The following is a 26691-nucleotide window of genomic DNA, read 5'->3' as shown; positions in this document are numbered from 1 at the left end:
CTCTTCAATGACAGACCTTCTCAGGCTCCCTGGGATGGCTTACATGCCTGCCCACCCACCCGCCACCAGGGCGCTCTCTACCTCTGCACGGCATCATGGCTGACCCACACCAGCACAGACCAGGATGAAAACAGCCTCAGGAAGGGAAGGTCAGGTCCAGGTCAGGTCCTTTCAACTGTATCCTGAGCAGAGATTTTGGTTGCAAGCAACAGATGCACCCAGTTACCCTACACTTGAATCGCTACATTTTCAAAGTTCCTGTGGAACTGCCCACCGCCACAGCAGGCTAGCCTAGCCAGCCACACCCTTGGTGGACAAGCTGGAGGGAGAGGGTGGCTTCGTAGCCCAGTGACAAGATCTGCTTGGCCAGGGAAGTTACCAGAAACTTCCTGCTTGCTTCTACTGCAGAAAAACCACAGGCAATTGTCCCTAGGTAACAGGCTTTCCCGAGCCCACAAAAGAACACACGAGTTAAAGGAAAAAGGAGACCAGGATAATTTATTTGGCAGTCAGATCTTAAGAGGGCAGCAGAACTAGCAAGTAGCTAACTGTGAGCCCAAATGCAGGCATTGGGTTTGCATGTGCTGGGTGCTATGCTGTGCACCCACGGGCCTGGGCCCCAACCTGTGCTTCCAGGTGGGGCTGCCTTGCCACCCTCCCACCTCCTTCCTCGGATCTGGTCCCCAGCTAAACAGAAGCTGCCATCCGCACAGCAGCTCCCTTCAGCACCGGACTGCCTGCCCCGCCTCCCTTGTCCGCCCCGCGCCCTGCACCCGCCAAGGCAGGCGACTCCTGAATCCCTCTTCCATTCCCAAGGGAAAGCATAGTGAGTCTTTATTTTTTAATTTATTTTTGCCTTAAAAAAACCACCTCACCAGAATAAGCTTTGCTATTTTATCTCATCCCAACCCATTCCCGACGGTGCCTTAACCCCCCAAACTGAACCCTCCGACAGGGCAGCTGCCCACCTCAGAGGCTGCTCCTCAAGATGAGGGGCAGGAGGGGTGAGATAGTTATACCACGGAAACAAAAATACGGCTTTTTAAAAAGTCCTTTTTAGAAGGAAAGGTTTTCCAATAAAATTTAAAATTTTAATTCTTAAATTATAAACCAAATGTTGGCAACCATACGTAGACATGTTTGCTATGGACAAATTAAGATTGTGAGGTCATACTTTCAAACACAGCTTCAGGATAGTTTAAATAAATCAATACATTTCCTCAGAAATTGTATGATTTCCTTCAGTTTACAATTCATGATATGGAAAGTTGAATATAATGTTAAATAATTTACTCCCTACCCTAAAAGCTACAGAGAACTGAATCACTATTGGGACCGAATACGAACAAGGCTTGAGCGGCTCAGTGGTTTTTTCTTAAGACGACACGGAAACCTGGGGAAGGCAACGCCGTCAGCTGGGCTGGACCTGAGCGTCCGGGAGGGTCACAGTCCTGCCACGGCGCACAGGCGAGTCCTTCCGCTCTGCTGCCCCAGCCCCTCACCGAGCAGCTTCAGGTTAGAAATGGAAGACATAGAAAATCATACATCCTACGTGAAATAATGAAGATAGTGAGAAATAGTGTGTGCAAAAATAAACTTAAAATTCTATACTCCAACATCATGTATGTCTAGGAACAGGGTTCTCAACTGAGTTAATACTTGAGATAATCTCAGAGGCGTCCTCTTGCAGACTCAGACCCAGGTCTCGCACGACGACGGGGAGAGTGGTCTTCGGTCGGAACAGGATGGGGCTTCGAAGCAGACGGTCTGCGGGGCCTTGGGGGCGAGCCTCGTGAAGGGGGCATGGGACCCGTGTGCGGGAGTCTCCTGGGTACACCGGCCGAGTCCTCAGCTCGGCCTCCGCCTTGGCGACCTGCTCCTCCATTCTGGCCACACTGGCGCCGACCACCCCGACGAAGGCCTCGAGTATGTCCACACACTCGTCTGCCCTGGAAGCGGGTCCTCCAGGCTTGCGTCCAGGGCCCCGCAATGGGCAGTGGCGGGACAAGCGTGGCCCCTGGTGGTGTGGCACACCCGGTTCTGGTCCCTCGTCCTCCCACAGCGAGGCACTGCTATGGCTCTGGGGCACACTGCCCCGTCCCTGCTTCAGGCCGCCCCGCCGTCCCCTGTGACGCCCAATACTGCTGCTTTTAACGGGATCCCCTGTATCTTTCAGGCCGGGTCGCGTTCCCCACCGTGGGCAGTGGCCCTTGTGCTGTGTCCCCCTCGGGCAGGCGCTGTGCTCGTAGGCCCTGGCTCCAGGGCCAAACTGCGGGCATCGACCCTCCCACCCGCCCGGCTGTGGTTTTAAAGCTGCAGGACAATGTAAACTTTGTTTCCCTGGCCCCAGCAAGGCTGCTGCTGCTGCTCCTCCTCCTCCATTCTCAGGAATGTCAGCGGCTCCTCAGAGCCTCCTGTGCTGCCGGCTGAGGCAACCTCTCTCTCCAAGGGGCTGCAGCTGAGGTCCTGGCCCCACAAGATGGGAGGATCCACCTCCAGAAGTCAGGGCCAGATATGTGTTGCTTAACGCGAGACACAGTACGGTTTCTGCCCCCACCCCGGTGGGTGTGGAGGCCCCAAACAGTAATAATCTCACTGATGGCTTGGTTTTTGTCTGGCATTCACTGCTGGAAACCCAGGCTCCAGGATGCGAGACCAGGAAGGCTGCCACGCAGGCCGCTTCCAGCAAACCCAGTGCACGGCATTCCAAGAGGTATTGCAGCCACCTGCTGCTGTCCACGGGGCTGGGGCACAGCTAGAGGCGGTTGTCTCCATTGACCCCGAGTCCTTCGTGGGGCCTGGACAGAGGGATGGGTGTCCTTACTGGCAGTGGGGCCTTCTAGCCTCAGGGCACAGCCTCAAGCCAGACAATTACTGTGTAAATCCGGCACCCCCAGGAGAGGAAGGGCACCACAGGGTGACTGGAGCCACTCCTTTCCGTCTCTCCGGCACCCCCGGACAAGCTGCACACTGGCCACCTACCTCCCCGGCCCGCTCACCCTCCGTTCCCGGCCGTCAACGTGGTCTGCAGATGCTCCTGGGAGATGCGGAAGTCCTCAAATGGCTGCTGGTAGCGCGCTTCAAGGAGCCCCTCGCGGCCCCGGCTGTGGAACAGCTGGGCCGAGGCATCAGAACCCCCGCTCCCGCAGGGACGTACCACCGAAGGGACTGAGGTCACCGTTCTCCTGCTTCAGCGAAGGGAAAGCACACCGGGTCAGTGAGCCCCCTGCACCTCCTGAGACTGCAGCCCGGTCGGCACCACCCCAGCGCTGCGGTTACCTTGGCAGGGAAAGACGTCGACCTTGACCAACAGGGAAGCCAGCTCCAGGTCTTCACTGTAGTTGTTCTTCAAAGGCACTGCTCTGTACCCTGGGAGAAAGCCTGGCCCTCAGCCTGGGAGGAGAGCTGAGCCCGGGCCCCGTCCCCCAGCCCCGGGTCACAGGCAGGGGTCCTCACCTGTCTTCAGGCCTTTCACCGGGAAGGTAGCCTGAGCCAGGAAGTCTGGTCACTAAACATGTCTTCCTCATATACGACAAAGCGCAGGAAAGCGAATTCAGGGTACTGATCTGGAAGTGGAATGGCTTTGCCGGCCAACAGGATTCAGGCCATTGTCCACTGCGAAAGCAAGGGCAAAAGGTCATAGGCCACCAGCAGAGAGAAGATTGGGTCACTGGTGCAGAGGGGAGGATGAGAAGAGTGAGTGGGGAAGGAGGGCTCACCCACAAAACTCTGTCTTCTGCTTGGTGCTGTCGTACTCGGCTCCGGCCACCTCGATCTCCAACAAAAGGGACACACGATGCCTCGGCCGTTCTTTGGCAGATGCCGGGCACCCTAACACCTGTAAGGCAGGCAGAGATGGGCCCCTTCCTGCTCCCACCAAGTCCCCACCATGCGGTGGAGGCAGTGCGCCCTCTGCTGGGCTCCAAGGACACTGTCAAGTCCCTAAGAGCAAGCAGCTCTGACGGCAAAAATTCAACTGATGTCGTCTTAGCTTTAACCAAAATTTTCATGTGAGTTTCTGCCATCTACTTCCCATTAAGTCCATATCTGTTTCAACATAGAAATCTTTCAAATTACTTTCCCCTGGGAAAAAAGGAACCTCTTCTCTCAGGGGTGCTGCCTTCCCCACACCTTCAAGACTCTGCTCAGGCCCCAAGCATCCTGAACCCCACATCACTGGGGACCTCAGGGGTGCTCGCAAACTGCTACAAAGGTCGAGAGCTCCGGGGCCGGGGCCAGGGGTGTTGCTTCTGCTGCATCCTGTTCTCCTGAGTGCAGTGCAGGCCTAGCTTGCTCCGGCCCCTGGCTCAGCACTAGCTTCCTGCCCGTCTTCTGCCCACTTCTTCCAGGCAGTGGCGACCCTCGGCTTGGACGCACGGGCAGTCTGACTCCTTAGTGCCGAGAACCAGCCACATTCAGCCCCTGGCCAGAGCCACTCAAGAGCCGGCCCCACTGTGGAGACTCATAGCTGTCTTCCTCAAGCTCAAGAGCAGTCCAGTGCCCCTCCCCAGTCCACTAACCAGCACCACATCCCTGACTCCTGAAATGAGCCCCAGGGGAGCAGCCCCTTCCCACCCCGAAACCTACCTCAATGCAGATGGCGCACGGCTCCAGCCCTCGGAGGCTGCTCTTGTCAAAGGGGTCAAAGACCTCGTCCCGCATGGTGCTGGGCTGCAGCACATAGCCACAGTGCCCGCCGGTCATGAAAAGGGCCTGGTTCATCTGCATAGGTTTGTCTGCAAGAGCCAGGTTAGTGGCCTCCAGCCCCACTGCCCGGAGACGCCCCTCCCCACCCCACAGGGCACCTCCTCACCTGGGGTCTGGAAGTTGAGGGCCACCAGCTGACTGCCACAGATCCACATGGGCAGGGGATCGTAATTGGAGGAGTCCAGCCGCTGGCCCTTGGGGTAGATGCGGGAGAGCTGCAGTCGGTTGTACTGGAGGAACTTCTTGCCTTTGGCCTTGTTCACGTATTTCTCGGCCTTGGTTTCCGGGAAGGACGACATGTCCCGGTAGCAGGCGCGCTCTGTGCCAATCTCTGAGCCACACAAGGAGAACGCTTTCAGAACCCCCCCCCCAAGGGACTATACTCTCCTCTTCCACCCTCCATGGAGGCCACCCACACACATGCACACCCCGCTGGGCCTTGGCCCTTACTCTCTTCGTCGAAGGGGACAGGCCGGCAGTAGACTACCAACTCGGAGAGCTCCAGGGCGATCTTCTTCCTCCGCTCCATCATCTTCCCCTCTGTGAGCTGGGGACACACACACAAGGCCCTATAGCCCCTGGCTGGGGCCCCACCCAGGAGACAGCAGCCCCACCTGCCTTGGGCAGTCTGCTCCCTCAGTAGGTGCTCTGGGTCCCTCCCCGCCATCTTCCAGACCCCACTGAACCATAAACAAGAGCCCTCCATCCTTAGTCTCACCCCAGAACCATGCTTCTCTGCCCAAGGACACACTTGGAGGGAGGGATCCTCACCACAGCCCACGCCCCAGTGACAGCTCAGGGTCCTGGGTTGGCTGCACTACCGAGTAATGCTGCCGCCACTTGGTACTGAACCTCTTTGAGATAGAAAGGCCACCTACTGGCTCCCCTGTGACTTCACTAGGGACTCAGGACCCTGGCTTAGTCTTCTGCACCCCAAGGACCACCCACCACCCTGGCCAAAAAGCTTTCCCACCTCAGCTCCTCCCACTCCAACACAACCATCCACTTCCACATCTCCGTGACAGAAGCCCACTCTCCACAGTCTCCACCACGAGGTTCTCTCGCCCCTGGGGGGCCACCCCCACCAGGGGCCGCTCCTGCACTCGCAGACTCAGATCTCCCGCTCTCAGCCTGCACTCTGGGCCCTCCCTTTCGCCCAGCAGGTCTGCTGGTGCCTTCTCCTTCCAGGCCGCACTCTGGCACGGCCCTCGCACATCCCCTCTGCTTGGCTCACAGATGCCCACTGTCCAAAGCAGCCACAGGTCTGTTTTGTAGCCCCTCTACCCCACCCCAAGTGACCAGGGCAAATGGCCACTGGCCGTAATTCCCTTACCCTTGAAAGTACTTCCTCCTCTTGGTCCCCCAGGCTCAGTGGAAGGGGCCTCCCTCCTCCAGAAGGCTGGCCCTTCTGACCAAGCTCCTGCTCCATCTCCTCCCACCGGCTCCTCCAGCAGCTGGTGTTCACGCCAGCCCTGCGTGCCCTCTGCTCTCTCCCAGAGCCTGGCCCCTCCCCAAAGCCCACTGCCAGCCAATGAGCACTTGCAGGTTCTCATGGTGCCTGTGTGTGCCTCCCCGCCAGCGCTTCCCAGGCTCCTGCTCCTACCCTGCAGTCCTCAGCCCTCCTGGGCACCCACACCTGCCCCCAGCCCATGACTCCCCTTACCTGTGCCGCATGGAGCCACCTGCCCATTCAGGCCCACCTGGATGTCCCACATGTATTTCAACACATCCTCAACATGCCATGCCGGTGGCCACCTGTCTGCTTCCCCTGATCCCTGGCAGCGGGCTCTCACCCTGGCGTCTGCGGTCTGGGCCACTTCGCGGATCTTTTTCACCCAGTCCTGCAGCTCCTCCTGTGAGTCGGCAGCCACATCCAGGGACCACTGCGCCACCGACGCCATACTGATGGAGAAGACGAAGAGCCGGTTGTTCTTGCCCTCGGGACGGATGGCTGAGGGAACAAGACAAGAGCTGGGATCAGACACTTCCACGTGCCAGGCACTGCCAGGCCGGGGAGGCCAGGGCTTGAGCCCTGTCCGATGCAGACCTCTACCTTGAACCCTGGGCCTCTCCCCACCCCTCCTCCAAGTCTCTGTCACATCCTGGGACCCAACCCACTAGGACTGTGGATGTCAGCTAGCTGCGGGCACCAACCACGGCGCTGGCCCAGGGTGAGCATGCAGGGCCAAAGACGGCGCAGAAGGGAACCTGGGGCGGTGTCAGGGGGGCGCCCAAGCATGCGGAGAGGGAGAGTGCGGGCAGCCTGTGGGGCCTGCCACTGCAGCACGGAGACAGCCCCGAGAGAGCCTGGCCCTTAGGGACAGTGGTCAAGAGAAGGGGACAGGGGCTCACCAATCTGACACGCTGGCACATCCAAGACGCCCCGCAGCAAGTCCCCCAGGGGGCTGTTGTCATCCAGGTGCTGTGGGAAGCAAAGCCCGCGGGACGGTCAGCACATCTCCCGTATGCACGTGTGAGGGAACATCTGGTGCATGTGACAACTACATCTTACAAATGTGCACATGGCCACACAAGCGTGGCACGTGTGTGTGGAGACAACAGACACCATGGGGTGTGACGGCCGCACGGCCTGACTCTGTGATGGGGGTGAGAACCCTGTCCCGCCAGCAGCTCTCGCCTCACCTCCCTCTCCGGCTCCAGGGCTGCTGGGCTGACCATCTCCTCTACGTAGTTTGACGGGAACCAGAGCTGCTTCTTCCCACCATAGTCTCCCCGCCACCTGTAAGAGCCAGGGCGCGCTGACCCCCAGCAACCACCCAAACTCCCAAGGGAGGGCATCTGTTGTCAGGGGCCCCCACATCTGAGCCTGGCCAAGGCAGGCACTGTGGGCAGACACGTGGGACAGACGGGCCCGTGCAGGGCCCCGGGGACGCAGCTCACCAGCCTCCGTCCTGCTTCTCCACATTCTGGATGATGGCGCTCTTGGTGAAAGTCAGCTCGTCGTCTCTCTGGGCCTTGTAGTCGAAGAGGGCTTTGACGGCACACTGCAGAGGAGAAGCACCCCTGAGAGCGCAGCCCCTGCCGCCCCGGTCCTGACCAGGCCTCGCGTGCACACGCATGCACCTGGGCTTCCCAGCTGGGGCTCAGGCAGCAGCAGGTGGCACTCGGTCCTCACCACTGCCCTGCAGGAGGCTCAGGACAATGTCACTGGGGACAGAGCCGAGCCTCTGCCAAGGAAGCCCCTTGGGGTCCAGGCGGAACCTCGTGAGCCATGCCTGGGCCACAGGGAACACGCGAACGTGCCCGGGGCGTCGGGGCTGGCGTGCCGGGAGTGTCTGCAGTGCCCGAGGTCCTCCTCGGGACCCGGCCACCTGTGGCCATGGCTGGGACCCCACCCTTCCTCACTGGAAAAATGAGAAGGAGCCTTCTCCCGGGCTCCCTGGCAGCTGAAGGAAAGGAGGAAAGGAACAGAGCACAGCTCTTACCTCTTAGAGAAACAGGCAAAAAGAGGAAGACCTGACAGATCTTCACCAAATGAGGGAGCACATGGCAAAAACAAAGTTTTCTGGCAAATGGGCCCCACCCCTGCCCCACTGCTGCCCAAGGAAGAAACCAGGGTTACCCCAGGGAGCAGTCTGCAGGGTCCCTGCTGACCCCCAGGGCCGGGGGCCGGGGAGGGTTGGCCCTGCGAGCGTTGCGGCCACTCACCAACCACACATCTCTCACCACCTCTCAGGCCGCGGAAAACCACAGACACCACTTCTCCACAAAGACCACAGATGGGCCCTGAGCTGAGACGTGCAAGCCCCAAGCGGCCGGGGACTGTCCCCAGCTTCCTGTGCCCACAGGCCTGAGGCTGTCTGTACCTTGAAGGTCGGCATAGGGTTCGCCTCCACATAAAAGCCAGGGTTGCGTCCCTCATACAAGGCCCCATAGTCAGGCTCCTAAGAACAGGGACAGAATGGGGATACGTTAATGCCCGGAAATGAAAGGGGTGCTGGCAGCCATGTGCCCCCTTCACTGGCGCCTGGTCCACCATGGGCCCCCCACCTTAGCGGGGATGGCCCTGGCCCCACCCAGGGTCTCTACAGCACAGCCCCACAGGCACCACGCCCTCAGGGCTCTGCTCAGCACATGTCCCTCACTGCTGAGCCTGTCCCCCAGCACGCTCCTCTCCGCCACCGGGCCCCAGCAGATGGCAGTCCTCTCTCTGGCCACCCATGCCCACTGATGACAAGAGTCTCAAGGGGATCTCCTGTGCTAGACTCACTCCTTCCTTCTACCCAAGGCTGTGATCCTGGTCCCCCGCCCCCATCGCCACCCTCTGCTCCATCAGGTCCTGCCTTTTCACTGGTCTCACCCTGGTGGCCTGACCCCCACAGCCCCACCTCTGCAGCCTCCTCTCTCCGGACCCAGGGACAGAGTCCAGCCCACACCCAGCTGGATAAGCCTCAGCCTCGGGCCCACTCTCCCTGTGTGGGCTCCAGGACCTCCTCACCCTGGCACACAGGGGATCTTGCTGCTTCAATGCCTGTCCCCGACCTCCTCATCTGCCTCACTTGTGCCCAGCCCTGGCCTGCCCATCTGGATCTCCCCATGAGTGGCGGCCTGCCCAGCAGTGAGCCAGGAGTCAGAAGGGTCACCCTCTCCCCACTGCTGCACCCCCTCCACCACCGGTCCTCACAGCCGTGCCGATCTTCTCCAGTGCCTCCTCGTTGATGGGATAGCGCAGCTTCATCTTGCGGTACAGCGGATGCTTCTCGTAGTAGCTGATGAGGTCGACTAGGCTGTCGAACTCCGAGTTGCCCAGCATCACCGTCTGGCCCTCCTGCTGCACGCGGCAATGCTTGATCTTGCCCTCAGCCCTTGGTAGAGACCGAACAGTCACCAGGGGCCCTGCTGCAGGGCCCCCCCCCCCCCCCCCCGACCAGCACCCCAGGCCACACCGCTCACCGGAAGGAGATGGCATAGGAGTTGGGCTCGTTCCGTTTCCGCACCAGGAAGGCCCCATCACGGGGAACCCGCATCAGCATGTGCTCGGCCTGCGCTCTGGTCAGGCTTGCGTGGTACCACCTGAGGGCAGGCCCGAGTGAGGACTCCGCTGCCCCCACCCAGGCCCCCACCCACATCCCCATCCCTGCCCTCACTCTTTGCTCTCGTGGGCATTGGTCTGTGGGACGGGCTCTGAGAGGCGCATCTCAAACTCGTTGCAGCGCAGGGGCACCTGCTGGTAGTGCGTGATGAGGTCATAGAGGGAGTCGAAGACAAGGTTGTCTGTCAAGAAGAACTTGGGGGTCCCGGCATCCTGCCGAGAGTGGATCCGGCAGTGCTGGACTTTCCCATTCCGCCTGAAGGAAAGGGGGGGCAGTGAGCGGCGGTCCGAGCCCCAAACACCACGCACCACCCCAAGCGAGAAGCCGAATCTGAGGGAGGGAATCTGAGGGGGGCCTGCGGGAATCTCAGGCCCAGGGCGCCCCGCGAGAGGGCGGCCGCTGGAACCAGACAGGTGTGTGGGCCCCCCGGGAGCCAGGAACAAAGACAGACTGTGGACCGCGGCTGTCTCTGGGTGGCGCCACGCCCGCGGGTGCCAACCCGGGGAGCGAGTTACCAGAAAGAGAGGGTGTAGTCGCCCACGAAGGTCTCGCTCTCGCGCACGAGGAAGGAGCCGTCGGGGGCCCCGGTCTCAATGCAGTACTCGGTCAGCAGGCGCTCGGCGATGTGCCGCCCGTCCCGCCCCGCCCCGAGCTTCCCGTGGAACCACTTCTCGTTGGAGTGCAGCTCTGTGCTGCCGCTGGCCTGGGCAGGGGCGGGCGACAGCAAAGGCGCTCGGTGACTCTGAGCCCAGCCCGGCCCAGCCCAGCCCAGCCCCCAGCCCCGGGCTGGCCCCTCACCTCCTTGGGCTCTTCCTCGTCCTCGTTGCCCTGGTCGTTGCTGGTCTCCTCGGAGTAGTAGATCTTGCTGCTGGTCAGGACGAAGTAGTGCGGGTACCACTCCTGGAAGAGACGAAGCGGGACCTGTGACAGGGCCCCCCACCTGCCCTCGGCTCGGCCCGGCCCGGCCCGGCCCTCACGTGGTTCACGGGGTCCTCCAGGTAGAGGATGCCGTTCTTGATGGAGTTGCTGATGTCATTCTCGGAGTACATCACGGACGCGGGCACCTCCTCGTAGGCGCTGCCCTCAGCCAGCTTCTTGTGCTATGGGGGCGGGGGGGCAGGACATGGCAGCGCCGCCCCGGTCCCGGAGCCGCCACTCCTCACCCGGCCTAGACCGAGAGCTGGCGCGGCAGCCGTGGAGCCGCACTGGGAGGGGGTCCCCACGGCCCACCACCCCTACCTTGATAAGGATCTTCCTCTTGAGCTGGTTGGGCGAAGGGAGCCCATCGGCGGCGATGTCCACGGGCTTGGTGAGGAGTGTGTCCCCAAGGACCTTCTTGAAGTGCTGGGCCATGTTCCTCTGCTGGGCGATGCTGCAGTGGTCCTCAATGGACAGGATGACCGGGTACCTGCAGGGGCAGGGGCAGGGGCCGGTGTGCTGACACAGGCCCTGCGGTTGGTTCTGCAGGGTCGACACTCAGCCCCAGCAGCAGCAGCGCCCGGGGCCTGTCTACAGGAAGTGATCCCCGAGGACGCGGGCCCTGGCCACCGGAAGGGTGGTTGGGTGCTGCGGGGACACCTCTGGGACTGCTACAGACGTGAGTCCCAGATCGGCTCCATCACAGAGGCCGCTCCAGCTGGGCAGGAGAGATCCCACACCAGACAGGTCAGGAGAGATGAGACGCAGCCTTTGGAGGGGGCCCTCCTGACCCCTTCAGTGAGGCAGGGGAGACCAGTGCCTGGGCCCCTACCGGGCCCCCAGAGCCCGTCCCACAGTGACTGCAGCTGGGGGGTGAAGAGGTGTAAAATGGGACTCGTTCCCTGGGCTGTGAAGGAAGAGCTGGCAGGACAATGGCCGAAAGAGGTCAGGGTTAAGAAAGGATCTCGTAAGGACAGGAAGAACTTGACTGTACTCCACAGGCTGAAGAGAAGGCCCCACGAAGGGGGACAGGGTGCAGGAAACGGGGAACAACGTGGGAAGCGATTCGAGCAGCAGGAAAGGGAGGGGACAAAAGGCAAGTGGCATGGGGACAGGGCATTCGAGGGGACCCTCTGCCTTCCGTCGAAGGAGAGAGCTGGCGCTCGGCTGGCCCTGGGTCCCCACCCCACTCACTCCGAGGCCACAAAGGCATGCTCCTTGATGGTGTGCAGAACGTCTGAGAACTTGATCTTGGTGGTGAGGGTGTGTCCATGGTAAATGACCGGCATCCCGTCGGGGCCGTCCCAGCAGTCCACTGGAGGGCCACACGACTGCGGTCAAGCGGGCAGGCCTCCCACCCCCCTCCCCCAGCCCGGGCCCCAACGCACACTCGATGCAGCGGCAGCCCATCCGCAGGCAGCGGGCGTAGGCTTCCAGAGAGGACTCGCTGGAGAACTGGTCCCCGGTCAGGTACCTGGACGGCGAAGGACAGGCGGGGTGGTCACGCGAGCCCCTCCCTCCCCCGGTCGGGCTGGGTGGGGCCCGGGCGGTGCTCACGTGTTGTGCGAGGAGGAGATCCAGTAGTGGGAGAGAGGGTTGTTCATGGAGTCTGGGCACACGGCGTCCAGCTTTGCGTTCCACACGCTGTTCTCTTTGGAGAACAGGAAGGTGACAAACTGCGCGGGAACACACGTGGAAGGGAAGAGAAGCTGGGCTGCCACCCTGGCCCGCCAGCACGGGGGTGGTGGGGAGGAGAGAGGGTGCTCGGTCTCCACCAGGGCAGGCAGGGCGGGCACAGGGGGAGCACAGCGGCACCCCGGCAGGTCGGCTCCTGGAAACCCAGCGACCTCCTGGCCAGCCCCGCCCACTCTGTCTGACAGGAGAGGTGGAGGCAGGCCTCACCTCATCCAGGGAGAAGTATGGCTCCTCAATCTCTCGCAAGGGGTCTTGGAGGAAGTCGAGCATGAACTCCTGCACCTGGAATTGGTCGACAGCCCACAGCTCCTGATGGGGTGGGCAGGGTGGGCGCATGTGAGAGGTCCCAGTCAGTGACGAGCCCAGCCCCGCCCCTCAGCCGGGCACCCTGGCCCAGGCCCAGCCGAGCCATACCCTCTGGTACTCAAGGAGGAACTGCTGGAACTCAGGAAGGGACACTCGGCAAAGCTCCGGCCGTTCCCCTGCCCTGCAGGAGAGAAGGGAAGTGCCTGGCGGCCAGCCGGCTGGCGTGGTCCGCAGACAATACAGGGACCCTGGAAAGGCAGAGCTCGGCTCCCAGCCAGCAGAACTGCCCGGAATGATCCTGCATGGCTCACCCCTCCCACCCGCAGAAGGTATCACCCAGTGGGGGGACCCTGCCTCCCCACTTCAAACCAAACCTCAGTGCGCTGGCTTCCAAGAAGGGGAGGTCCATCTGCAGGAGACAGAACCTGGTCAGAGCGAGAGCCCCTGGGAGGCCACGTGGGGAAGGGGCTCTCAGGAAGAAAGGCTGGGGTGACAGGTGGGGGTAGGCCTCAAGAGGAGAGCTGGAAGAATGGCACCCCAAAAGCCCCCAGGGAGGGCAGCAGGGCTGAGGCAAGCAGGGCTGGGGCAGGAGAGCAGGGGTGAGGGCCACGGGAGGGCGGGTGGCTCATGCACCGTCTTCTGGGCGCTGTACATGAGGCTGCGGTACAGCTGAGCGAACTGCCCGTAGGTGATGTCGCTGCTGCGCTGCTCCAGGTCCTGCACGGCACACAGCAAGACTTCCCGGTCAGGCCCACTAGCGAAGAGCTCCAGCCTCCCCGCCCACCCACAGGCAGCTGGGAGGCCCTTACCGTCAGCCGCTCTCGAAGGAAGCGCATGTTGGGGACCCGGTAGTTGACCTGGGACAGCATATTCTTCAGGTCCTTGGCTGAGATGCTGAGGAAACACGAACATCTCCAGTAGCATCGCCTAACCTCTCATGACCTCTGACCTGTGGACTGAGCCCACCTGGGGCTCAGTAATACTACTCTGGTAAATAACACTACTCTGGAACCTGGAGTCCAGAGGGTGGGGCTGGATCAGAGCCCTGGGGTGACCAAGGGAAGTCCCTTTTCTCTGAGCCTCAGTTTCTTCACCTGAGCAAAGAGAAGCCCAGCATTCTGGCAAGACAGGCGTGCCTAGGCTCAGTAAAGCCCCGTCCCACCAGCACCACTGCACCTGCACCTCTGGACCCTCAGCCCTCTAGGTGGCAGCTGGCCCATCTTGGCAGATGGAGGCAGCGGCTGCTGCAGGTGCAGCTCACACAGGGCTCACCCACAACCTGCGTGGGAGGGAAGCTCAGCAATGAGCCTGCCCCTGGGACGCTAGGAGTCTGGGCCTCAGCACAGATGTGGGGGAGGAGAGGGAAAGTCACTATCAGCTAGAAGCATCCCTGCCCTCCAGGGGTGCCCTGCTGGAATATGGGGCAAAGGGACACTGCTGGGCCAAGCAACAGAATGTGGGCAAAAGAGGCCTTCTCTCCTGGAAAGGGGTGTCAGGGAGGGGGGACGGGAGCCCCTCCTCCACCCACTCGAGCCTGGCAGTCAGCACGCAAACTGCGCAAATTGCCGAGGGGGTGCAGCTCTGCACTGAGTGGCCCCGGCCGCCACCAGCAAGTGCCGTTCAGAAGCACCGGCTCTGCACGGGCGCCAGCTGTCTGGCCCTCAGTCACTGGGAGGTGGGCCACAGGCTCCGCACTCTGTGGGCACAAACTTGCTGCATCACTAAGCTTTCCCTCTGGGGACTCTGCCTCAGCATCACAAGCAGGCTGTTCTCTCTGGCACCAAAACACCTGTCTTGCCCCTGCATACCTCTTCTACTCCACCCCCTTCACCGCTCCCCTTCACAGCAACGCCTTGAAGGGTCATCCAGGCCCCCGCCCATTCCCTGAGCCCCTCTACTGTCTCAAGGTTAGCCACCTCTTAACGGCTACCTCTGTGCTATTAAGTCCAATGGGCACCCATCTTCCCCACACTCGACAAGGCCTGGCAGTGACCAACCACTCCCTCTCCCTGGCTTCCGGAACAGTGCGCTGCCGGGTTCTCCTCTTATCTCATAAGCTGCCATGTTGCTGGGTGAGTCCCTTCTTACCTCTCCAATCCCCAACAGCCAAGCGGCCCAGGTGAATCTGGCCTCACGGCCTTCTGTATCATTTTAATGCTCCCCAGGTAACATCTCCACCCCAACCTCTCTCCCGAAACTTTATCTGCCCACCTGCCCACTGATATCTCTGCCTGGACATCTAAGGGCATCTTGAAACTTAACACTCCCCAAATGAACCGCTAAGTCCCCCACGTGTGCCCCCCCCCAACGGCCTTCCCCATGACCGCCATCCTCATCTCCTCTTCCCCTCACACCCCCAAATCCACTGCTTCCTACCACCTCTGCCCTGGCCCAAGCCCTCTCCTCTTCCACCTGGGGCACTGAGGTTGGTTGCCCTGGCCTCTCTACCAGCAGCAAGGGGTCCCATGTAAACGAGGTCAGATTGGGCCACACCTCTCTTCCAAACCCTCCATGGTTTTCCACCTCTTTCACAGCAGCAGTCAAAGGTCCTTACCACGACCTGGTCTTGTCCCCATCTCTCCTTGGGCCCTCTGGCTATTGCACCATGGCCTCAAACCCATGAGCTTCAAGGTCCCTCTTTACGCACACTACAAGCTGCCCTGACCTCTTTCCAGACACCCAGAGTCAGTTCGGCACTCCCTGTCTCTGCCTGCCACGGCGGGGCACCCAGCTTACTGTCCCTGGCCTCTCTTGCCAGGCCGCACCATGGCCACCGGAGGGTTTTCAGCAGGAAGCTGCTTGTGCCAGAACCACCTGCGCACCCCTGAACCCTGCTCGAGACAGGTGCCCCGGGGCCTCTGCTTCTCTGGGCGGCTGCCCGGAGGCAAGGCTGCTGCTGTGGGAGTGCCAGCGCAGCACCTACCGGTCCTCCCGATTCCGATCCACTGAGTAGAACTGCTTCCGCAGCCACCTGCAGAGAGACACCTGCAGTCAGGGCCACTTCTCCGGCCAGGCCCAGGCCAGGCCCAGGCCAGGCCCAGGGAGGAGACGAGCAGGCAGGCGGTGTCCCTGCCTCCCTGCCCCTGCTTCCTGGACCCCGAGGCCCCAACCCCACCCACAGGGTCAGCATGGCTCTTACCTCTCAATCTGCAGGGGTGTGGCCGCCTGCAGCGTGTCCTCTGTCAGCCACGTCAAGCCCTTGATCCACATGTTCACTTCATCCTCAGATGTAGCTGTGAGGGGGGACGAGCAGCTGAGCTGAAGACTTACCTCCCGCCGAGCCAGGGGCCTGGGGACATTCCCCTTTACTCCTCTCCGCCTCCCCCAGCCCTTGACTCCCACCTTGCAGGCTCAGGGTCTTCAGGCGGAATTCCATGCCATACAGGATGACAAAGCAGTGTGACTGGTCCGGCCGGAAAGCAGGGTCCTCTTGGTAGCGGTCGAAGTCCCGTGAGGTCTTCCCTGGGCGGATCTCCTTGATTTCTCGAATGTCAACTAGGAAGGCAGAGAAGAGGCCAAGGTCAGGCTGGTGTCTCTGAGACTCAGCACCCAGACAAGGGCAGCCTAGGCTCCTCCCTTATCACCACACCCTCCCCCAGGAAGAGACTGCAAAGAGAGATCCCTCCGACGGGCAGAGGGCCGAGAGTCCCCGCAGCCCCGTGGCCAACGGACGAGAGAGAGCAGGGCTGTGCCCGAGCACAGGCCTCTGCTGGCAGCTGCCAGTCTGAGCGGACATTGACGAGAGCCCAGGCAGGTTGCCCTGGCTGGGAAGAAGCCGGACTCCAGCAGGAGAAACAGGGGCCCACCGCTGCTCTGTGAAGACCGTCTCCTGACACGAAGGTCTCAAACCAAGGCACACAGGCCCGCAGGCCGGTGGTGCTGGGGAGGCCCACACAGCCGAGTCTCAGGACCCGCAGGAGGAAGCGAATCGGGCCCAAAGAATGGGTGCGCCCCTGCAGTGGCCCACCCCCAAAGTCATCCACAAGCAAGTGTCAGCGAGAGGCCTCGTACCCTGAGGCAGTGGCAGCGGCAGCCACGGGGTGTTTCCGGTCCTGGCTCCCAAGGCCAGTGTGTGCCGCCGCCTCGGCCCAGATAGGGGCACGCAGGCCTGAACAGCAGGCACCTGCCAGGGCCACTAGCACCAGAGATGACGCTCAGGGACTCATGGGACTTTTCAGTCTCAGTTTTACCATCTGTGAAGCAAAGGGCCAGACTGGACTTCTCTAGAAGGCAGGGTGGTAGAAAAGCCCACATGGGTTCTGGACGTTGCTGGTGACCGAAGCAGAGGGACAATGACTCTGACCCCACTACTTCATTGTGTGGGAACCTAGGTGACCAACGGCAGCAACGTGAGGTGTTGGTAAGGGCAAAGGTCCTAAGAGCCAAAGCGCCCAGGTCTGCAGGCAGCGTGGCAGGGGCTCACTCAGTGCCCACCCCCCTTCACCAAAGCCAGCTCGGGCACAGGGGTTCTGACCCCAAGCCCGGAGGGGGCCGCCCTAGCCACACGCCACCCCCCGCCCCCGGTGCTGGCTGGGGCCTGGACAGAAGGCAGACTCTCCAGGCTCGCTGAAGAGGCACGTAGAGAGGATCACATCAAATGGACGAAGCCTGGCTCAGCCACCAGAGACACCTCTCTCTGAGCACTCCCTCAGCTCCAGAGCCTCTTTCCAAACGCTCTCGCCCGGACTGGCCCGGAAGATGTGGGCCCGGGAGTAGTGCCAGCATGCTGCCTCGCTGGCCTCCGCCCCGGGAGCCCTCCCAGCCCACACTGCACACCACCCTGGCCGGAATGTCCTCCGGGGCCAAATCCCCAGGCTTCCTCCCTGTCCCTTGAGCCACAGCTGGGGCCCATCCATCCCACTGTGAAGAGTGGCAAGGCCTCTGGCCCCGACCCCAGAGCCCCCTCCAGACGTGACTGGTTCTACCAGTCTGCTCCAATACCCTCAGCAAACCCCACGTGCCTGGTTCTCCAGCTGAAGGCCCCCACTCCTGCCAGCCGTCCTGCCCTCCCGTCTGACCAATGAGCATCCTTCCTGAATCTTCTGAATCTTTACAGGACGTTGTTCTGGTTGCTTCCCAGGTTGCTCACTAAGGAGACCAGGCCTCTTTTCTGGCCTTCCAGGCCCTTCCTGATGGGGCACAATGATTTACCCCCAGCTTCTGTCTCCTATCTTCTCTGCTCCATCCACACTAAACTGCATCAATGGCAAGAATATGCAGTATCTTCCTATCCCGTTTCATCTTGGTTCCCAGCCAGGGACTGTCTACCTCCCGACTCCAATTCTACCACAACTCAACTTGGAAGCACCTTCCTGCAGTGGTCGTACCCTTGACCCCTGGTGGCACTATGCGTACACATGCCTCACCTGCCGCCAGGCCAGGCCTGCTCAACGACTGAGTGAGCAAGTGAAAGACGCAGACACACAGGTGGGGGGAGGGGCAGCAAAACGGGAGTGGAGCTTTAATAATGAGTTATGCTCAGGTAGAAGCAGGGAGGGGAAAACTGAGTCACAAAGACCTAGCCCGGAAAGACAGTTTCCAGGGATGGAAGGAGGAGGGGAAATGCCCAGATGAGAAACTGCAGAACCACCACAGAATCTGCCCTTTGAAACAGAAACCAGCAGGCTTTTCCGGTGCAAAGCTACTGTCACCCCTCCCACACCTCTGGTACCGGCACACAACCTCACATGCACGAGTGAGTGCATGTAGGTCAAGGCCTGCATGGTGCACAGCCTGGGCCCTGCGCCTGGGCCCTTCCCCCCTCACTCCTCACTCACTCGCAGTCCAGGGCGTGGCAGCTGGAGGGTCAGCCCGAAGCCTGCTGCCAGGCCACATGCAGCCACCCCACGCGTGTGCACGCACGCACGTGCGCAACACACTGACAGATGGCAGCCCCTGCCAGGCCCTGTGCTCCTGGGCACGTTTCCACTGAGCCCAGGCAGGAGGCAGGATAGGCTCCCACCCAAGACAGGCAGGCACAGAGCAGCTGCAGGCCAGGCACCCAGGTCTCTCAAGTTCCTGCTGGCCACACCTGGTGTGGTCCCTTGCACTTCCCCCATAAGGAGGTGCCAGCCCAGCCCTGATGGCCTCCAAGTCCACCAAGCTGACAGCAGGATGAAAGGACGTGACACCAAGGTGAGGCACTCTTCTAGGTTCTTAAAAGCCACATCCTGTGTGACCTCCCCCATCCTTCTGCCTCCTGGAACAAAGAAAACTGGGTCCCCTTTCCCAAGAGAACCGGCCCGGTCCCCCAGGGACTGTCATCATGGGGAGGAGACTCCTTAGGCAAGCGTGGCCTTGGCCCTGGTTTGGGGGTGGGGGAGGGGGCGGGGCCACCCCAGCACAGCCTGGGTCAGACCCACAGCGGGGTGGGAAGGGCAGATGAGAGCCCCTCCCAGGGGGTGGTGGGGAAACTGCTTGGAGAGGCAGGAGAGCGGCAGCACCCTATTCCCACAGACCCTTGCCTGGCACTCAGCCCCGCTCAGACCCACGGAGAACAATGCTCAGGGGAACATTTGGGAGAGCAGGAGCCAAAGGCACTGAGAGGTCCCACCATGCTGGGACTGGGAGGTGAGACGAGGGATCTCTGAGGACAAGGGTGCTAAGCTCAGACCAGCGCACACAGACGTGCTCCAGGCCAGAAGCCGCGTCCCGAGCCTGCAGCAGCCACGGCACCTCGGCCCGCACGCCCACCGGCAGTCTGAGGCATGTGCACCCCACCACCTTGCACAGGGTGGGATGTCAGAGCGGGAGACTAACATGGGGAATCACACAAAACAAGTTTCAAGTTCTGTTCCCAAGCTCCTAGCTGGGGCCTTAGGCAAGCCCACTCTCCTACTCGTAGGCCCTGGATGAAGTGAAGGCTGTAGTGGGGATGGGCCCGCCAGAACCTTCCACATGCGGTCAGGCTACTTATGGAGAGAGAGCCACATGGGAGAGTCAGCTGGCCCGGCCTGACCTCCCCCACCTGGACTGGTCTCTGCTGTGGTCTTTATGGAGAAGGAAACGCTTGTGGCCTGGTGGCAGGGGCTCTGCGCACTGCGGCCCAGTGCACGGGACTGGCTGTGCTTGGCGATCAGGCAGGCGGACGGACGCTCCCGCCTCCCCTCGCCTGGCCCGGAGATAGGCTCCTCGCCCGAAACCACAGACACTGGAGGCCAGCGGTTGGTTACACAAAGCCAAGTGCCAGGTCACACAGATCTGAGGAGCCACTGCCTTCTAGATGTACAAGTAACAGCAGTCACTTTCTCTTTAAGAGAAAGATCAAGGAACTTGATCTTTCTGAGCCGCAGAACTGATCTCAGGCACTCTGGGAGCCACACGGCTAGACAGCAGCAGAGGGTACTGCTGCTCGAGGGGCCAGCTTAGAACCCACCTCCGCAGGAGAGCCGGCCTCCACTCCCAGGACAGTACCTGCTGTCCCGGCTGGGGGAGGAGGGTGCCAGGAAGGGGACACACTAACTGGCAGGCAGCCAGTCTGGAGCCTGGGAAGGGTGGAGGACAGCAAGCACAGAGGACCTGCCTGTGCTCAGCCCCTCTGGAGGCAGGGCTGCTTCCCGTCTCGGAATCCTGCTCCGCAGCCCCTCCCACACATGAGGCCAAGCCACGAGGCCCCCACTGTCCCTTGTGCCCAAGGCATCTGGACGGTGACCCAGGGGCGTGCATAGGGACAGCATTCCTGTTGACCAGGCAGAGTCCCAGGACAAGCAGAATCCCCTGGAAGAGAAAGGGGTGGTTCAAGGGGGATACCAAGATTTTTCAGGGTTTCTCAATGGGCATGGCCCCAGAGAGCCAGCCCACCCTGCCACAGGGGTAGAAGCATGGCCTCACCCTCAATGTGCCACGTGGGCTCTCGAAGCAGAAGGGAGAGTCCAAGAATCGCATCCAAGACTCTACATTAGACCCAAGCTTCTTGGTCAGGAACCCGTGTCCTACGTCCCCTGCCCTCCATGAAGCCACTTCCCAAATGGCCCTGCCCTGGTAGAGGTCCTCCAAACCTATCAGCCCTTTAGCCCCCACCAGGCAAGACAGAGCACAGAGAAGCGTGCGCGAAAGCAATGGCTGGTGAGCAGGAGGCACCACCGCTGAGCCTCTTCCCTCATCTGCAAAACGGGACCACAGCTCCTGGCACTGCCTTCGCCAGCTCCTGGGAGACGTTGGCGAGGTGAAAAACACAAAGTGATTTTACCAGAAAGGGACCGGAGGATACACCCAAACTGAACCCCCCTCCCCCAAATGAGGATATGGCCAAGCAAACCACCACCAAAAGACCAAACAAACAAAAAACAAAAAACAGAAGGAAAAGGTATACAACACCAACTCGTGGACATATAAAACATGCTTTTAATGAAATATTTCTTGAGAGTTTTCCCTTTACAAAGTAAAGCAATCGTAACAGTAAGTTAACTGATGTAAACTACAATAAAAATTATTCGTATAAAAATGCATGTAAATAAATTTTGCAACTTAAAAAGAATGCAACTCATGATAAATAAATGTAAAAGGCCATCTTAAGATCTGACAGTTTGACAGAGGTGAGTATTCCCCAGACAGGTCCCTTCTCTCCAGGGCCGTCAGTGCTGTCCCCCGCTGCCTCCCCGTGGGGTGTGAGCCCTGCCCAGCCCCGCAGAGAGCGCTGGGGGGAAGTGGGGGAAGCCCAGCCCTCCTCCAAAGGGTGCCAGGCCAATCACGGCAAGGAGAACCACAGAGCCCAGCCCCACATTGGTCCCCAGCCCTCCTTCCCACCTCGAAGCCTCTGCCCATGCCAGGGCCCCCGCCCCACCTAGCAGTCTGCCAGGCCCAGGCCGGTGGCACACCTGGTGCACCGTGACTTTGTCATACCTTCTAGTGCTTTCTGGAGTCTAGGCCACCAGCCTGTGAACTCCCCAAGGAAGAAACCACTTTGGACTCTTCTCTCCATTCCCCAAACCCAGATGCTGGGGACACCTCAAAATGTTTGCAGAGTGCTTAGGAATGAACACACAAGAGCCAGACTTCAGAGCTACTGATCTAAAAGAGGCAGCAGAGACCCCAGGTGCTCAAAGACGATATGAGGGATGAAGAGGCCGTGCCGGGAACAAAAAGGCCGAGGAGACACACCAAATATGCAAATGCAGTGGTCAGTGAGGTGACTCTGGGGACCATAAAAAGAAAGACCACACGCAGCTGGAGGGATGTGGCCCCAGAAACCTGTGCAATCTGGAAGTCACTGGAGGTCCCTGCAGAGGCTCCTGCGGGCGGTGGCGTGGCCGGGGGGGGGGGGGGGGGGGGGGCGCAAAGCTATGGAGATTTGGGGAAGCGGGACAGTAAAAGCTGGCTGCAGGGCTCCCTGGGTACCACACCCTGCTTCATTCTAAGCCAAGGCCACCAGGAGATTCAGAAGAGTGGGCCCCAGGGGTCAGGGGAGGTGGGCACACCTGCCAGAAGTGCTCTCTAATCAATCACTCTCTCCTTGCACAGCCTATGCAACTGATGGGCCGTTCCCAGTCCCCACCCTTCAAGTCAGCCTACATTTCATCACTCTCCAAAGATACGGCATGCCCAGGGAGGAGGAAGCATAAATGAACTTGGCCTCCTCCCCTAAAGGATGCTGAGATGCAGAAAAGATGCCTCAAGGGGAAGCGACTGCCCTCGGGACCAGTTCCTGGCCCTGCACCCCTGCAGCCTCCTTCACAGGGAGCCAGAGGCAGAGGGCCCCATGTCCCAGGACGCCTCTCCTAGCTAGGAACACATGGCTTCGACAGAGCCTTCAGAGCTCAGAGGGCCAATGATGGAGGTGGCCAGAGACACAGAGAGAACCTGGCCTCAGGTGGGAAAGGAACCTGATGTTGCAGAAGCCAGGTGCACAGGATGGCCAGCAGTTTCCACAATGGCTGCCCAATGAGTATCACAGCCTTTAGAAGGAGTGGGGGGTCCCTTCCCCCTACATTCCCCTCTCTTCTGAGGCTATGACCTTCCCCCACCTGCCTTCCAGCAGGAACAGTCCGGAGCAGCTCCCAGCTCCCAACAGAGGAAAGCAAAAGCAGAGGGGTGGGTAGCCACCTTGATTTTATGAACTATCTCCTTCCCATTCCTGTACACCTGCCTTCAAACCAGACCAGCCGGGGAGCGAGGGACAGAGCCCCTTCCCAGGATGCACAAAGGGAAACTGTACTGAACCCTGGAGTCATAGGAATACCAAGGGCAGAGGTCAGCACCTGCCCCAGTCTGGGGTGTCATCAGTCACTACTCCCCAAACACCTGACCGAGAAGAGCATCCAGGCCTGACTCAGCATCCGGCCCTCTCCCACCTTGATAAACAGGAAAAGGCCATTCAGTTAGCTGGATGGAGTGGATCCTCCTGCAGGGAACTCCGCACCCCAGGTACTAACTGCTTCAGGGCACAGCTGTAGGGGATCCTCACCAGTACTTGATGAGTCATCTCGAGTCTAGATTCTAGATGGATCTCCCCTTTGGAGCAATGGGGCAATGGAGGCTCCACAGGGTCTCACATGGTCATGTAAGCAGTTCATGGCAGAGCCAGGACCCTCTGCGGTGGCCCCACGCAGCCGCCACCCCTGACGTGGGCATGTGGAGAAGCAGCAGGGCAACCCCAGTGAGCCTTCGCACCAGGTGGGCAGCCCTCTTCCCCAGGACACTAGGAGCCTACCCATTTTGGAGGTAGGCACAGCATGCCCAGGCCCCAAAAGACGAAGAGAAAGGAGACCCCACCCGAACACCCCAACGCTGGGAGAGATTCTTCACGAACTCTATCATCCAATCAAATCCCTACCAGCTCCTTGTCAGGCCCGGGGCTGGGTCCTGGCTGAATGGAAATCAGTAAGGCACTGGAGTTCCTGCCCCCGAGAGAGGCCCTCCCTGGTGGAGGAAACAGACGGGGAAGCAGATAACTGTGAGGTCCTGCCCAGAGTGGAGCAACAGGGAGACGCTCGTCTGCGGTGCTGAGAGCCCGCGCCTGACGTGAGCAGTTGTACTGCGAAGTCTCAGACCGCTCCGCAGAAGGCAGGGCTGGAGGGCTGACCTGCCCACGCCACGGAAGCCAAAGCAGCCACGCAGCAGTGTGGCTTTCAGGGAACAGGGCACCTGTTCAGTGTTTCATGGATGAAAGGGGAAGGGGAGGAAGGGGGCCCTTCAGCAGTCTGCAACACCACAGTAGGGAAGGTTGCAGCAAGGAGAAGGGGCTTGTTCCAGTTTTTCTGTTTGAGAGTAGGTGACTCCCCAGGCAGCCCATGGGTAAGCATGGGGGCAGAGGTCCTGTGCACTTTGACCTCTGCCTCCACCGGAGGCTGATGCTGCCCAAATTCTAGCTGGCCTGTCTGCCAGGCAGCAGCCGCAGGACAGAGGCTGAGGGCTGAGCAGGGCCAGGTCCCAGAGCTGGTTTTCTGAGCACCCAGAGGAGTGGCAACCATGCGTGCCCTGGAAGACCAGGGGTCAGCACTGGCGTGTGAGCTCCCCAAGGGCATGGGCCACGGCTGCCGGTGTCAGTGCCCTGCACCTAGCAAGACATGGGATGAGTTAGGAGAAGAAAAGAAACGGCCCCCCCGTCCCCCCACGCCAAGTAAACATCAGGGGCCTCTCTGACTGGGGTCTCGGAGGCAGGGGCTGAAGTCAGGGCACAGCAGAGGCCTCTCTGAGTGGAGCTCGCTGAGGCCAGGCCGCCCTTCTCCCGGCCCCTGGCTCCCCACCTCCTTGGTTTCCAAGTTTCCACCTCTAAGAGCCCTCCTGTAGGAGGCGGGGTGCCGGCCCTTAGACCTCCACAGAGTCAGTCCTGACTAGGAGGTTGGGGCCGTCCTGAGTCGTGGGGTCATCCTCACAGGCCTGCTCGCCAGGACGCCTCCTCGGCCACCCCAATGGCCTCCCCCGTTTCAGGGCTGCTTGGCCCAGCCTGTGCCCAGCGTCCGGCCACACTCCCTGTGGGCCACGCCAGCCCAAGGCAGGCAGGCCGCTCTCCTTGCCCTCCTCCTGCTTCCCAGGGAGGCGAGGCCCCAGCGTGTGTCTAGCCTCTGCCCTCACTCCCCGGGGACAGGGACTCACCCACTCTCCGCCTCCCTCCCGGGAAGCCCAGCTCTGATTCTTAGAGACGTCCTCCCCTTCCCGACGTGAATGCCTCACTCTACTCTCCTGCGCCCGCCTGCGGTCTCCCCTCCGCGAGCACACATCCCTTCCAGGGTGGGCCGGCGCCGGGCCAGGCACCAGCACCCTGTTCTCCCAGGAAGGGAGGCTCTCTGTGTTTACTTCACTGCCGGCCTTCCTTGAGAGGCCCTGAGGAGAACCCCGGGCCGAGTGACATACGTTCCCTTTTCTAATCTCCTTGGTGGTTCTGCTAGGAGCTCCCAAGGAAAGGCCCAGGCCCAGCTGGGAGCCCACAGGCGGACACAGGCATCTCACGTTCAGAGGCTGTGGTGGCTGGAGGAAGAGACTGGGGTAGGACGACTGCCTCCAAACAGCTGGACTACTGGGTGCCACAAGGGTAAGTGGGCCGCAGAGAGGGACCCATCACCTCCCCAGCCCCACCCTCGTCACTGCCCAACCTCCTGGCTGACCTCCGGCCCCCACGCAGGCTGAGAAGCCTTGTGGACCCGAGGCCCACTCCTCCCCTCCCTCCTAGGGCCAGTCACTCTGTGAACGCTCTCTGGGCCTGAGGCTGGAGCCAATCAGTCCCACAGGGTCAGAATTCCCCCACCACACACCCAAACCACCAGAGTTCCAGTGTGGTCAATGCCTGACTCCCCCCACGGGCAAGGCCAAGCCAAGGACACGGTGACCTGAGGGCATCCCTTAAACAACCACTTCCCTCAGGACATTTGGGCTCAGCCCTATCCCCAGGTGTCCGAGAAAACAGGAAGCCAACCCCAAAGTGAGCGGCCCACCCTGACTTACAATTAGATCTGACACAAACAAGTGGCCCAAGTCGCCGTGGCCCAACCCCTCACCAGCCCGCTCGGGTGTCTGCTGCCAGACCCTGGGCTTCGGTCAGGCCGCCCACTCTTCCACGTGCCCACGCCTTGCTCCCAGGCTCCTCACGGCCTTCACAAAGACCCTCTAATCAACAGTGGCGAGCAAGCCAGTAGGGGAGGGAGGCCACGGGGGCAGGCTGGGCTGCCACAGGGAGGACGGATTCTGCCTGGACCCTCGGGCTCAGCCTCCAGTTCTTGAGGCACAGCTGCCTCCTGCCAGCCCTGGGCTGTCGTGGTTTTCTGCCTGTTCCAGGTCACAAGCTTCCCAGGATCAAGGACTGGGTCACCTCTTTTTCACTGCTTCCTAACCCCCGCTTTCTCTGTGCCAGGCCTGGGCTCAGCAAAGGAGATGCCAGTCTTCTGCGAGAATAAAGCCCCACCCCATTTATTCTGCATCCTGAGTCTGGCTGAAGCCAGGGCCACCCGCCAACACCGGGAAAGGCCCGGAAGGAAGCAGCAGAGCCTATACACAAAGCCTACATGTGGGCTATAAAAAGGAGCCCTCCCTGCTTCCCCCAGGATGGGCCCAGTTCCTAGGAGGTGACGAGTGAGGAGAGAGCGAGTGCCTGTGCCTGGGCACGCAGCCACTGCAGCCTCTCCAAGGCTGGCCAGGCACCACCTCGAAAGGAAGGAATCTTACACGGAGGGAGGGAGAACATTAAGACCTGAGCCAGGAATCCAGGCAGAGATTCCCGGATCCAGGTCTCCTGGGACCACAGCCTCCCCCAAAGTGAATAACTCCGCCTCCTCTACTGCCCCTCCTCCCAGCCCCAGAGGATTCAAGGACCAGGCCTTCTCTGCCATCTCCCCCTCTCGTCTGGGGGGGCTGAAGGCACTCCCTGCTCCCTCCGAGGCCCCCGAACACCAGCGAAGGTGCTCCAGGGAGCTGTGGCCACAGCCAACTAGGCTCAGGGGCAACTTGACTAGGGGCACCTGTGTGAGGGGGTGAGTACAGGGAGATGGAGTTTGGGCAAAGGCACAGCTGTGATGCCTGTAGGTCTAAACACAAGCTCCCTATTTCAAAGACCTGAGCCACAGCAGCCTCTTGACCCACT

The 26691-nt window shown here is 60.8% G+C and overlaps 1 protein-coding gene across 1 annotated transcript in view; it reads right to left on the bottom strand.

Annotated features, from left to right (window-relative positions):
* Positions 1-471: 471 nt before the first annotated feature.
* PLCG1 (phospholipase C gamma 1) overlaps positions 472-26691 on the bottom strand; it is a 34280-nt gene continuing 8060 nt past the window's right edge. The window contains 38 exon segments of the mRNA XM_028523926.2: positions 472-2779; positions 2781-2798; positions 3000-3031; positions 3034-3136; positions 3138-3185; positions 3263-3369; positions 3457-3501; positions 3504-3560; positions 3563-3595; positions 3598-3615; positions 3724-3781; positions 3784-3831; positions 4576-4736; positions 4814-5038; positions 5158-5254; positions 6501-6658; positions 7060-7129; positions 7351-7447; positions 7609-7712; positions 8535-8612; positions 9353-9533; positions 9622-9741; positions 9816-10016; positions 10277-10464; positions 10560-10661; positions 10739-10861; positions 11001-11169; positions 11874-11994; positions 12068-12153; positions 12237-12355; positions 12582-12683; positions 12789-12861; positions 13055-13089; positions 13314-13397; positions 13490-13574; positions 15604-15651; positions 15820-15913; positions 16023-16175. Of these exon segments, the coding sequence (XP_028379727.1) occupies positions 2756-2779; positions 2781-2798; positions 3000-3031; positions 3034-3136; positions 3138-3185; positions 3263-3369; positions 3457-3501; positions 3504-3560; positions 3563-3595; positions 3598-3615; positions 3724-3781; positions 3784-3831; positions 4576-4736; positions 4814-5038; positions 5158-5254; positions 6501-6658; positions 7060-7129; positions 7351-7447; positions 7609-7712; positions 8535-8612; positions 9353-9533; positions 9622-9741; positions 9816-10016; positions 10277-10464; positions 10560-10661; positions 10739-10861; positions 11001-11169; positions 11874-11994; positions 12068-12153; positions 12237-12355; positions 12582-12683; positions 12789-12861; positions 13055-13089; positions 13314-13397; positions 13490-13574; positions 15604-15651; positions 15820-15913; positions 16023-16175 (3665 nt within the window). The 3' untranslated portion in view covers positions 472-2755.

The sequence above is a fragment of the Phyllostomus discolor genome, chromosome 9, assembly GCF_004126475.2.
Source record: "Phyllostomus discolor isolate MPI-MPIP mPhyDis1 chromosome 9, mPhyDis1.pri.v3, whole genome shotgun sequence".
Classification (NCBI taxonomy): Eukaryota; Metazoa; Chordata; class Mammalia; order Chiroptera; family Phyllostomidae; genus Phyllostomus; species Phyllostomus discolor.
This window is presented reverse-complemented; position numbering and strand designations above follow the sequence as displayed.